Here is a 13955-nt window from a genome sequence, read left to right as displayed (position 1 = left end):
CTACGTCCCGTCCCCTTTCCTCCATACTGTATGGGCGATTACAACCAGAGTGGAGAGGTGAGCCTCCTTAAGAAAACAAGTTCATTAATACTGCCTGCCCAAATGCTGCGTCTGACCTGGAGTCAACATCCAAAAAGTAGTGCATGCAGAAGGCCGAAGGAGTGGCCCACGTGGCCGTCCGTCAGTGTTGTAACATGTGGCGAAGAGGTCCACCTATGGATGACCCCATCCGTCAATCTACTAAAGGACCTGCTCGTTGAATTGCCATTCGTAATGGTCTGTACCCAACCTGCTGAGCCTGTCCGCCTCCAGGTTTGAGTCTCCGGGAGGCAGATCGCTGTCAACTGTATGTCGTTCACCAAAGCCCATTCACAAATGTTGACTGCCAGGGTGCATAGAGGGGACCTGGTGCCACCCTGCTTGTTGCTGCAATAAATGCTGGTGGAGTTGTGCGTTTCAATGAGGATCATCTTGCCACTGATGGGCAGTAGGACGACCTTGAGAGCCAGCCATACGGCCTTCAGCTCTAGCCAGTTGATATGGGCTTCCGGTTCCTGAAGAGTCCAGACTCTGGAGGCTGTGGTTGTCCAGGGTAGCTCTGCAGTCCTCCAAGGAAGAGTCTGTGGTGATGGTAACCTGCGTTGCTGGTTGTCTGAAGTGTCTGCCTAGCCTCAAGTTGCAGTCCGTGCTCCACCAGACAAGGTTCTGGTGGAGAAAGGGAGGAATGCTGACGAGTTCCGCCTGGGCACCCCGCCCCTGACTCCACGAGGCTGCGAAGTGCAGCTGTAATCTCATTTTGAGCCTTGTGTACGGCACTGCCAGAAGAAAGGCCGCCATGATACCCAGTAGGTGTTGGCACCACCATGCCGAGGTCACCTCTTTGCTGAGAAAATGACTCCTGGCCCTCTTGATGGCTGTGATCCTGTCCTCCGAGAGGGAAAACTCCCATAGCTCATCCCATATGAGGCCCAGGAACGCTAGACTCAGCGTCGGCTCCAGCGGTGACTTCTTGAGATTGAGAGAGAATCAAAATTTGTGTAGCGTATTCATGAGGGTGTGATAGGTGTGATGGACCGCCTCTGGGGAACTCGCCCTGACGAGCCAGTCGTCTAGGTACGGATAGACATGGTGCCCCTCGGCCATGAGGAGGGCTACCACTGCATTCATAAGTTTGGTAAAGACCCTCGGGGCTGAATTGAGGGCAAATGGTAAAACTTTGTATTGGAAATTAAAGCCCATGATCCTGAACCTCAAAGGACCGATGAGGCTGCCAAATGGGGATGGGTAGCTATGAGTCCTTCATCTCCAGGGAGCACATCCAATCTCCCCTGCACAGTGTCTCCACAATAAGCGCTGGGGTAACCATCCTGAACTTTTGAAGGGGAGGGAAAGGTTCAGGGTGGAAAGCTCCAACACAACTCTAAGGCCAGCCTGGTTCTTCTTGTGTATGGTGAAGATTCTGGAGTAGAAGCCCATGCCCCTCTGGGAGGCCGGGACTTCTTCCTCTGCCCTACTCTGAACGAGTGCTCGTATTTCCGCCAATAGAGTTGTCCCAATCTGTGGGAGTGGAGGAGAGAGGGGTGGGGACAGTAGCCCGTGGACACTACCGACAGGATACAGGGGTATGCGAACCTCACGCACCAATGCTGTGCCTGAAGGGCAAGCCTGCCACTCCACACAAGACACGTGGACACAGGAGTGCCATGCCCTTTTTCCCCTCCGAGGCAGAAGAGCGGGACTGAAAGAAGCCCTTATTCCCTGCTTTGTGCCGTTTGCAGCAGTGTGACTTGGGGAATCGCTCTGGCTGTCTGGATCGTCGTTCCTTGAAGCCCCGGAACCCACTGAAGAGCTGCCCCTGTTAGGGAGAACTTCTCATTCTATGGCTAATTTCCCTTAGCTAGAAAGTCCCCCAGCAGCTTTGCTGGATTTGAAGGGTTTGTTGCTTTTCTCCTGCTAAGAGTGAGACTCTTTTTCCCACTCTTAGACATTTTTGCTATGTGTGTTCTAGGCTATTTTTGTGTTTAAGGTCTATTGGGCATTTCTCACCTCCATAGGACCATCTTTATTCACATGGGTTACACAGCACCCTCTGTGCAGTGACCCAGGCGTGTCGTAGCATCCTCCAAACAGACTCCATACCCTGGGACTGAATACAGTCTCCCAGGGCATGTAAAGTCCCAATTGACTTTACTAGTCAATTTTTATGAACTAAACCAGTACAACCCATCTTACTATGGCGGTACTGAAAAGGGTTAATCGTTTTTTCCTTAGGTTCATTTTCGAGAGGGTACCGTACAGTCCCTCTCTCAAAGGTTTCTGGCTGGTGGCAAGTCCTGGGGGCGTGCTTTTGAAGAGCTCTCTCCACCGAGCTAACCTATTCTTCAGAGCATGGGGGTGTAAGCGCGTTGCATGTGGTGTCACCTTCCCAGCTGTGGTCGGGGGCCAAGGCAGCAGAGGCAAAGGGCGTGGGGGTCGGCCATAGGGAGACTGGACACCTGCTGAAGCCCCAGGACGTCGACATGCGCCGGGGGAGGACCGAGTACCTGATTAAACACTAAAAGACAAAACAGTATCCGGGGAAGAGTGCGTGGAATTACAAGGCCAAAGCCAAACCCAGGAGCGTTGGTGAAAGCGGTCCATTCCCGTCAATGCGGAAAAGAGGACTGGGGAGTGGCGCTGGTGGGCACAGTCAGGGGAATTTTTCTGGTGAAGAAGGTACTGTCGTCCGTTCCTAGCGAGGGACGCCCATACAGTATGGAGGAAAGGGGGACGTAGGAGTAATTAATGTCACTCACTTTAATGACTAGAGTACTCAGTCCTTAGTCCCCTTTCCTCCATTCTTGTGGGCATCTCCCAACATGAGAACGGTACCGGAACCTTTGGAAGTGAAAAAATGATCTCCCTTTTAAATTTTGTATAGTGCGTGGGGGCACGGCCTTGTGTGTGGGAAGGCCTGCCGAGGTGCCACCTTCCGGCGCCTCACCTCAGTCCCCTTTGAACACATTGGACACTTCGATACCTGGCTACACCCGTACATATTAGCCCATGGCATACTAGCAGGGGAAGGTGGTTGGAAGACTAAGGACTATGAGTACTCTAGTCACTACGGTGAGTAACTTTAATTACTCATGCATCCGTCCTCTTTCCTCCATCTTTGTGGGTGATTCTACCGAACAAGAAACATAAGGTGGAGCTGTGGTCATATCTAGGACAAAGAAAAAAGGTTCTTCAGAACTGCATGAACAAATTCTGCATCGTGCCTGGAGCTGGTGTCCAGTGACTAGCAACGCAAAAGGCTTCCGCCAAAGAAAATATTTCAACCAGGACCTCCCCCACCTACGCCGGCACAGGAAGACCCAAGAAAGGACAAGCAGATTCATAATGGCAAAAAAAGAAGGAAGAGACCATTCTAACAGAATGGTGATCCTCCTGTGCATTACCGCAGCTGATTTGACAGCCTGCAAGTAATATGGACAAAAAAATTATTAAGGTATAACTGTTGCCACCAGCAATTAGTATCCAGCGAGGGACAATCAGATTGTTAGAAACGATCTGATTGGCCCTCGTCGTGTCGCTACCTTGCTGGGTAAGACTTAACAGAGCGCTCCGTTCGGAATGCTGGTCCCGGAGTTCCATCCCCCATCTTCCCCAGCTGCCATGGAACGGGAGAAAGGACCAAGTGTAGTCCCTTCTCCCATTCCATGGCAGCCATTTTGTTGTTTACTTTTTTTTTTCCAATGGCTGACATGGAAAGGGAGAAAGAACCAACTCTAGTCCCTTCTCCCCAACAACCTTTTTCTTCTCGAGTTGAGTAACAGTCGCAACACTGTGTCTCAACTCAAAACAAACTGCTAGTAGTACCTCAGTATAACGTGCCAGGGTACCAATAGCAATAGAACCCGCGGGGGTTGGAGGGGGCATTACTGGCCGGGTAATGCCCGCAGGGCTACCCCAAAGCCCGCGCTACGCTCGGGCTTCTATCTATCGCCCCAGGGGCCCTACCTTACAGGTAATGGCTCCTTCCGAAAGGTTCTATTCCTTCATTAGAGTTGGCTTTCCAAAGTAACAGAAATGTAGCTCAGTGAGAAAAGGGATACCATGCATTGTGCCAGCACTCCACAATATAAAATGTAAAGGGGATGAAAATCCCTCTCAATCCTGGGAACATTAGTTCACCCAAAGCATATTAAGAGAAATTAAAAAAGGATGCCTAAAGGCAACCCAGTAACACTGCACGTAAGATGCTGTGTGTTGCCATTGTAAAATGCATTCAGCCCAAAAATATAAATTCAAACACTATGGAGAGCCATAAAAAGGTCACCCATAAAAAGAGTAAAAGACAGGGTGATGGGGGAAAAAGATTCCCACTCAGCCAGGAACAAGGAAACATGATCACCAAGTCTGGGGGTTGACACATGTAAGGAAGATTTATCATAGAAATAAAAATCTTACCCAACAGTGGGGAAGAGATCTCAGTTGATTGAGGAAGAGGAAGATATGAGAAGGATCATCAGTATACAATGGAGAAAAGCAGACATCGAAAAAGATAGGAAGAAGCGCAAAGCAACCAACGAAGGAGAAGGAAACATTCGCAACTAACAGACTTGAGGAGACGTTAAAAAAACAGAAAAGGAGTGAGTCACGAAGGGAAGGCAAAGGGACCAGAGCTTTTAAGACCTGGGCCACAAGGGTGTGCCAGAAGTAGTGGAGAGGACAGGATAAGGGTTAGAATTAAGAACCAAACAGCCTAGCCCATGCCAAATGGCGAGACTGGTTTGAAACATCCAGATAAAAGGGGAAAGCTGAAAGAACCCTGGTGTCCAACTAGTTGTACAGTGTCCATTGGGAGATATCAGATGGGGGTCAGAGCTGGTCAGAGTTTAGGGGGAACACATAACCCAAACGACCCCTGCACCAAACAAGAATCCCGAGAGGTGTATGGCACACTTTAAAACCAGAGTCACTGTACAACTGCCTGGGAGGCAGCCGTAGAATATGGTACAGAGGGAACGACTGAGCAGCATGGTCCTACAGGGGCTAAGGATCTACTTTTTGCCTTACTGTTTGTTCCACCGTTTTCCTGCCATCACAGGTATTTCAGTCAACCCCAATCCCTTTTGTGCTGAGAATAAAGCCGAGTAGTGAAACTCAAGTTGGTTTAGGATCATCGGTTTACCTTCCGCCTTTCCAGCACACAAAAGGTGGCACATTGAATAAGCATTCAACATCAAGCTCTCCAGTGCCTGTTTGAGCAACCAAGAGAGCTGGATCCCCAACTGTGAAAGTGTGATTTTCAGTGCTGGGTAAGTGCAGTGGAGGGATAGGTAGATGAATGCACCAGTAATATAAAGTGCTTCAGTTAAGGTGTAGCGGTCACATACAACAAAGACAAAACAATAATGACATAGCGCAATACAACCCATTTCTTCTGCAACGGTTACTTGGGACTCTACATGATCCATAGGTTTTTCCTTTAAGGAAGCTACCACTTGGACAGTAGATTATTTCACACTGTACTTTGAAATGTATTGCCAGTGCAAAACATTTGCAGGACTGTTCCTTAAATAACTTGCATTACTGAAAAACAGTTTCATTACGTTTTTAAGCACAGTCGTAGCAAGTTCAGAAAATATGCAACAAAGGCAGTAGATTTTTTCATGTGCAGGTTGGTTGCAGTTTGGCCCTAAACAGGTAAAGAAATCGAACCAAACTTTTAGGAAATTATCTCCGATTTTCAACCTTTGTGAAAGTTCCCACAATAACTAGACCAGAAAACAGATGTCTGGTAAAAAAACTACTTACGCTGGACTGGTTTAGGTTGGTTGGTTTTGCCAGGTGGCCTTCCTCTTCGTTTCTTTGTAGGAGGTGAGACTGGAATCATGGGTTCAATTTCTGGCTCGGCTTCAATTTCCACTGGCATCAGCTCGTCCTCTTCAAGGTCATCCAGGTCAGGATCTGCATTTTCTTCTGAAGTCACAGAAATCCAAATAACAAAGTTTGTATAAACTTACTTCAAAAGTAACTATTGGACATGAAATGTGTCTTTTTACATTGTGTGTACACAAATTGCAAGATGGACAAGCAACCAAAGAATGATTTAATTACAAAATTGCATCATAGAAAACAGACATGAGAACTTCCCATCCCTCCAGAATCAAAAGAACCCTGCCTATTTTTCACTTTGATTGAAGAGTCTCCCCTTTACAACAGAACAACTCAACTTTCAATATGTGGGCATAGCTCACCTGATCCGGTGGCGGGTGGTAATTTAATATAAGCTGTGGAAAGGCTGAATACAGTTAATTTGCATCACTCCCCCAAGCATTTAATCAGGTGCCCTGTGCCAAATGTGCCAAAAAACACGTTGGCAAAAAGCACTGAAATGTGTATAGTCCTGTAAATGACTATGTGGGAGCAGAGTTGCTGGGACATGTGGGATTGCTTTCAGTTTAATAGATAAACAGCATATGGAAACACCCTTTTACATCTGGGACAACCCTCAGTATGTTACCTTATTTGGCTTTTACATGCGCCAGTCATCAGCCTAGTGTATAGCGGTGGGCATAATTGTGCCACCTTCTGTATTGGTGAACAAGAGGAGCACACCAAAGTAACTGAATTCCAGTGATTGGGGCTGAGAGGACGTAGGGTGGCCATACTGTAAGGAAGCAAGATAACAGCGGTTACCATTATGTACCTCAACCCGATATACTACTATGAGGGATGTTCGGTGCCCCAACCAAATTGTCAATTAAAAACACAAAAAATGGACACTCAAAAAGGTACTCCATCACTGTACCAGTGAAATCAAACTACACGAATACAAAATAGGCACGCTCATTAAACCAAGCAGGAATATGTGCACAATAGAATATATACAAGGATCCAGAGGCTTCATTTGTAAACCAGCACTCGTTCCTTTCTGAGGAAGATTTAGGGAAAGAAGGGGTTCTGGAGAATCACAGAACAACAGGTTTCAGGTAGTCTAAGCATGAAATGGAGGAGTATCCTAAAAAACAGGCATTAGTGTAGCACTTTGTAAGCAAAACACCACTTCTAATCAAGAGCACCTGTGTGACACTGATGCAATGCTAGTAGAACGCTTTGACTACCATTTCTGAGAGGAGCCCCTTTCGCTGTACTATTTCAGAGCTTCAGCAGCAACATTCTCTGGCCAGTGACGGCACTCTACAAGCTGCACTAGAGTAGCACCTTGAAGGCAAAAATCGCTATTTGTCAGGAGCACCCGTGAAGGTACTTTAACAGAATCAAATTCCTATGGTCAGGGGCAAACTAGCAAAACCACTAGGCTCACACCCTTAATGACTTATAACAATGCAATGAAAGGGCCTTCCCATAGTAAGATTGTTAAGACAAATCGGGGTATGCTTTGAAGGTTTGTGAAAGCCCAGAAACAGCAACACACTACTTTCTTCTGGCTCTACAGGATAAGGAGTTGCTATTAAGCACTGTACCATCCTTCCTCGTCACATTCTTCCCATAATGAAGGCAGTCAAACTTCCAGTTTTCCACGAACATTTAGAAGGTGTACTCAGGATCACTATTAGGGATATAAGCCTCTAACTTCGGTTCCATGCCATTTCTTCGATTTTTGTAGGTCGCCTAACCAAAAGACTGATTGTTTTTCAGCCTATGGCAGCCTACAAAAATAAAAAAAATAAAAAAAATGACCTTGCCCGCGCCCCTCCCCCAAGCTTCCACCCCCCTCCTTCTCCTGCCCCATTTGCTACAAATCGGGGGTTTTCACCCACCAAAGTCCCCTTCCCTCCCTAGACCCCCCCCCCCTAACCATTACACACAAACACACACTTAACCGTTCTTCGTGGCTGCTTCCGGGTCCTGGCGTGCCCGTCAGCCACTGCACGCACTCGTGTGTGTCGCAGCGGTTGACAGTTCGATTTAGAAGAACAAGTTACTTATCAACTGTTCTTTGGATTGGATGTTCCTCCCACGTATTCCTTATCTTAGATATATCCTTACCTTTAGGGTTCACCTCGAAAACATTTTTCTCTCTCCAGCAGAGGGCGCTCCACTCGAGGCCGCGGCGTCGATGTCCCTCGGCGGCATCGTCGAACACTGACGTCATCCACTGTAGAAGAGCCTCGAGTGCGCCCATTGGCTTCAGTTCTGTTTTTTCGTATATTATAGTCCATGGATTTTAATTCGTTAATGGCATGCCTCTTTTGACCCAAACATTAAAAGAGTTTAGAGTGTAATTCACGTAAACTGTACTGTGGGGTTGGTTGGGAGGGTCGATGAGGAATACGTGGGAGGAACATCCAATCGAAAGAACGTTACAGTTGGTAAGTAACTTGTTCTTCGAATGGATTGTGTCCTCCCACGTATTCCTCATCTTAGATAGACTCCCAAAGCAGTGTTGTATTAGAGGTGGGAGTACAGTATCTTTTTTAATCGTGTATAGAACGGAGTACAGATTTAGCAGACAGACCTCCTTGAGAAGAAGTCGGGTCCAGTGCATAATGTTTTATAAAGGTCATGTGGCTGCTGCAGAAATATCTTGTACAGGGACACCCCTCTTTGGTGCTGTTGAAGTTGCCATGCCCCTGGTTGAATGAGCTCTCAGTCCATCAGGTGGTTCTTTTCCAGCCAATCTGTAACATTCTGTTATGGCTAAAATTATCAATCTGGATAATGTTTGTTTAGTTACTGGAAGGCCCAGTTTGCGTCCAGTGAATCCCATGAAAAGTTGATCACATCGACACATTTTTGCCAATCTTGAGATGTAAAAACTAAGAGCTCTCCTGGGATCTAGTCTATGAAGCCGCTCCTCTTCCTTGCTTGCTTGCATGAGGAGGAGGGTAAGGAACAAGTTACTTACCTGTAACTGTTGTTCTCCAGCATGGGTCTGGCATGGATTCACATGCTCATGAATTTTCCCCGTCGTCAAGCTGGGAATCCTCAGTAAAGAAAAAATCACTATCAGTTTTGTTTCTGATCTGTCTTTCTTAGTAGTAACCAATCACTGATCTCTGGGTCATACTGCCCCCAGCCAATGACTGCCCTCTCCCTAAGCCCTGCCTCTGGCAGCCATCCTCAGATTTGGTAGCACGTAAGGAACAAGTTACTTACCTGTAACTGTTGTTCTCCAGCATGGGTCTGGCATGGATTCACATGCTCATGAATATTCCCCGTCGTCAGGCTGGGAATCCTCGGTAAAGAAAAAACCAGTATCAGTTTCGTTTCTGATCTGTCTTTCGTAGTAATAACCAATCACTGGTCTCTGCGTCATACTGACCACAGCCAATGACTGCCCTCTACCTAAGCACCGCCTCTGGCAGCCATCTTCAGATTTGGAAGCACGTGAAGTGGCAGTATGACCAAGTGAAGAGCCGCAGAGGGGTAGGCGGGAGGGTTCGCATGTGAATCCATGCCAGACCCATGCTGGAGAACAACAGTTACAGGTAAGTAACTTGTTCCTTCTCCAGCATGGGGTCTGGCATGGATTCACATGCTCATGAATAAAGAATACATAGCAGTACACACATGCACAACCACGGGAGGTGGCAAAGGCTCAACATTAAGCATCACATCAACTCAACATTAAGCATCTTACCTCCTCACCAGGCTCACCTCAGGCGAACAGGTTGCGCAGCACTGCTTGGCCGACCCTGGACTCCTCCCTGGAATCCCGGTCGACGCAGTAGAATTTCGTGAAGGTGTGCGTCGACCTCCACGTAGCAGCCCTGCATATGTCCAGCAGGGGCACACCAGATAGGAACGCCGTGGTAGCTGCGATCGCTCTGGTGGAATGGGCTCTCGGACGGCCAGGCAGCGGTCGGTTTGCCAACCGGTGACAGTACATGATACAGCCGGAGAGCCATCTGGAGATGGAAGCCTTCGAGAGAGCCTTCCCCTGATTGACAGGTCCAAAGTTCACAAAGAGTTGTGACGTCTTCCGAAAACCTTTCGTGCGGTCCACGTAGAACTTCAGCGCTCTAGCTACATCCAGCGAGTGCAAAGTCCTCTCAGCCGGCGACGAAGGCGACGGGAAGAACACAGGTAACACCAAGGGTTCGTTGAGATGAAAGTCCGACGGTACCTTGGGCATGAAGGAGGGGTGCGTCCTGAGCACTACCCTCGTGTCGTGGAAAGTCAAGTACGGGGCCTTGCAGGAAAGGGCCTGGATCTCTCCCACTCGTCGTGCGGAGGTGATGGCCACGAGAAAAGCTGTTTTCCACGATAGAAACTTCAACGGGGCCGAGTGCAGAGGCTCGAACGGAGGTCCCATGAGCTTGGTCAGCACCACGTTGAGCTCCCACGCCGGGGCCGGAGCCTTCACCGGCGGGAACGATCTGAACAGTCCCTTCATGAACCCTTTCACCAGACGATGCGACCACAAGGACGTCCGGCCCGTGGTTCTGGTGTATCGGGAGATCGCAGCAAGATGAATCTTGATGGACGCGTGTGCCAGACCAGCTTTGGCCAGCGTCAGCAGGTACGGCAGCACTTGGGGAGCCGTAATCCGTAGAGGGTTAACCTTCTGTGCGTGGCACCAGACAGAGAACCTCTTCCATTTGTGTCCGTAGCATTTAAGAGTCGAGGACGCCCTGGCCTTTGCAAGAACCTCTCTGCAATCGGCCGGTATGTCGTATCCTCCAAACTCTAGCGCTGCAGGAGCCAGGCCTGCAAGTTCAGCGACTTCGGGTCGTGGTGGAGGATGGCGCCTCCTTCCCTGGAGAGTAGATCCGCGTCCGCCGGCAGCTTGATTGGCGGGGACGCCGACAAGTCCAGAAGGTCCGGGAACCATATCTGCCTCGGCCACGCAGGTGCGACGAGGATCATCCTGCACCGTGACCTCTTGAGCTGGTTGACGAGCCGGATTAGCAGAGGCAAGGGAGGGAACGCGTAGAGGAACAGGCCCTCCCAGGGGAACGAGAAAGCATCGCCCATGCTCCTCGTCTGGGGAAACCTGCTGGCGAACCTCCGGCACTTGGTGTTCGTCGCCGTCGCGAACAGGTCGATCTGGGGTGTGCCCCACCGTCGGAAGAGGCGATCCACCAGATCCTGCCGTAGTTCCCACTCGTGGCACGAGCGCAGCTCCCTGCTGAGTGAGTCGGCGATGGTGTTTTTTATCCCTGCCAGATGAAACGGCACCAGAAGAATCCCTTGGGCGACGGCCCAATGCCACAGGTCCTGCGCCTCCTTGGACAGCGCTAGGGACCTGGTTCCGCCCTGTTTCCTGATGTAAAACATGGTGGTGGTGTTGTCGTGGAAGTCCATGCCCGCCGTCAGATGCGCGCGGGTGCCCCACCACCGTATCGCTCGTCGGAAACTCTCGTCGAGCTTGATCCTTTCCTCGAAGCTGCCCGTCGTCTGGATCCAGCGCGCATCCAGGAACTCTTGCAACGGGCGCATCCGGAGCCTGCACATGGGAATGAGGTAGATGCAGGAAGACATCATCCCGAGGAGGGACTTGATGGACCTCACCTTGGCCGCGTCGGCCACCAACATCCGTTGCACCTTGCCCAAGATGGTCCTGGTCCTCTCCTCCGACGGGGAGGCCAGAAGGGACACTGTGTCGAGCCTCGCTCCCAGAAACAGTGCGACTTGCGCGGGCACCAGGTGGGATTTGGCGTAGTTCACGGAGAATCCCAGGTCCGTGAGGAGTTGGACGGTCCTTGCCGTGTGGACCACGGCGAGCTCCCTCGTCTTGGCGCGGATGAGCCAGTCGTCCAGGTAGGGGTAGACGTGAATCCCCTCGCGGCGCAGCTGCGCCGCCACCGGTGCGAGGCACTTGGTGAAAACCCTGGGTGCCGACCGCAGTCCGAAGGGAAGGGCTTTGAACTGGTAATGACGCCCTTGGACCACGAATCTGAGGAATTTTCGGTGCCCCTTTAGGATGGGAATGTGGAAGTAGGCATCCTCCAAATCCAACGACGATAGGAAGTCTCCTTCCTCCAGCTGACCCAGGACGTGCTGGAGGGTGACCATCCGGAACTTCTGCGCCTTGATGAACTTGTTCAGGCGTCGCAGGTCCAGGATGGGGCGCCATCCTCCCGTCTTCTTCTTCACGAGGAAGTAACGCGAGTAGACTCCGGAGCCCCGAAGCCTCTCTGGGACGAGTTCGATGGCGCCCTTTCTGAGCATCGCCTTTACCTCCAGGAGAAGTTGAGGGACGTGAAGTTCTTTCCTGGCCACGGGGGGGACGCGCGGGCACCTTCTTTGAAACTCGAGCGCGTGGCCCCGGGCCAGGGCGTCCAGCACCCAACGGTCGGTGGAGATGGACTCCCACACGCTGACGAAGCCCGCCAGCCGGCCTCCCACCGGGGTGCTTCGGTGGGGGCCCGACCCCACGGCCGGTTCAATCCTGCTTGGACGCGGCCTTGCCGCCTTGGCCTCCTTGGCGGCGACGGCGGGGGCCGCCAGACTTGCCTCGTCCTCTGTAGGCCTCTTGCGACGACGAGCGGGCCGCTTGACGGTAGGAAGCGAAACCGCCGCCGGAACCTTTGGAGGCGCCCTTGCCTCCGCCGCTCCGAAAGGGCGTCCGCCGTTGCTGCAGTACTCCAAGGGCCTGGGCCGTCTCAGTATCCGCCTTGATGGCCTGAAGGGAATCGTCCACTGTCTTCCCAAACAGGTTGTTCCCGTCGAAGGGCATGTCCAGGACCCTGGTCTGGACGTCCTGCCGAAAGTCCGTAGCCTTGAGCCATCCGCGACGTCGAAGGCAAACGCCGTTGCCCATCTGGCGGAACCCAGTGTCGGCGATGTCCGTCGCCACGGTGATGGCGTGGTCCGAGGCCACCTCACCTTCCTGCAGGATCTCAAGGGCCTCCGCCCTCTTGTCGTCCGGCAGAAAATCCAGCAGGGGAGCTATCTTGTACCAGAGTTCCCTGTCGTAGCGGGCCACGATAGCCAAGGCGTTGGCCGCTTTAATCGTCGTCGCCGCCGACGAGATGACTCTGCGTCCCATGGCATCCAATTTCTTTCCCTCGCCGTCCGGCGGGGAAGTCGACGTGGAGGCCGCACCCCCCCCCGCTTTCTTCCTGGCTGCCGCGGAGACGACGGAGTCCGGGGTAGGCTGCGCCCGGAGGCATAGGGGGGCCGAGTCCGGGACCCGGTACTTTTTCTCGTACCGGTCTCTTTTCGCTGGCGTCGTGGAAGGGTTCTTGAGGAGGGAAAGGCCCTCATCCCAAATGTCGTCCAACAGAGGCACTGCGAGGACCGTCTTCCTCTTGGTCTCGCGCCGTTGGTAAAGGAAGCCTTCCTTTTTCTTCTCCTCAGGGCAGAGTTGGAAAAGCTCGGATGCCCTGGCGATCATTGAGTGGAACGATCCAATCTCGTCGGGCGGAGAAGCCCTGGTGGGAGGCGACGACGGAAAATCCTCGTCGTATGCCTCGTCGTCCGTACCCGTCGCTGCCGTGTCAGTCCCCGTATCATCCCCTCGGGTGGACGGGGAGGAGGGCTGGACGGGGCGCGACGGTTGAAAAGGAGGCGGTGGATGGATCCTTCTTTTCTTGGTAGGGGGAACACCAGAAGGTCCCGGTTCTGGATCCCCCGACGGGAGAGGTTCCTCCGTCGGTAACGGTAGTCTCGTCCTTATCTCGGAGCATAAGGACTGTATAGCCAACAAAATGGCCGCTGAGTTGTCTTGCGGCGCTGGCAGAGGGGAATCCGACGGGCGAGCAGGGGCCCCGTCGGTATCCTCGACGATGTCGTCGTCGTCACCTGCGTCGGGGCCCATTCCGACGGGCTGGTCTTGTTCCACGCCTAGGCCGTGGCTTAAGACCTCGATCAGTTCCTCTTCTGAGGTTGAGGCCGAATCTACGACGACGCCCTGCCCCCCCTTCTTCCCCACGGAGGGTTTCACGGGGGTCCTATCGATGGGCACGAAAGAAGACTCCCTCCGAGGAGGCAGGGAGATTCTGGGCCCCGAGGCCGCCACCACTGGTGCAGCCTCCACAGGCTGGGCCAGGGCC

The 13955-nt window shown here is 51.8% G+C and overlaps 1 protein-coding gene across 1 annotated transcript in view; it reads right to left on the bottom strand.

The window, feature by feature from the left end:
- Nucleotides 1–13955, bottom strand: part of CTCF (CCCTC-binding factor) — a 601567-nt gene that overhangs the window by 56223 nt on the left and 531389 nt on the right. Inside the window, exon 10 of the mRNA XM_069604497.1 lies at nucleotides 5803–5967. Coding sequence (XP_069460598.1) covers nucleotides 5803–5967 — 165 coding nt within the window. The remainder of the gene's footprint in view (nucleotides 1–5802; nucleotides 5968–13955) is intronic.

This window comes from Ambystoma mexicanum, chromosome 1p, assembly GCF_040938575.1.
Source record: "Ambystoma mexicanum isolate Mex_15411 chromosome 1p, UKY_AmexF1_1, whole genome shotgun sequence".
Lineage (NCBI taxonomy): Eukaryota > Metazoa > Chordata > Amphibia > Caudata > Ambystomatidae > Ambystoma > Ambystoma mexicanum.
The sequence above is the reverse complement of the archived record's forward strand: the minus strand, read 5'-3'. Positions and strand labels throughout refer to the sequence as shown.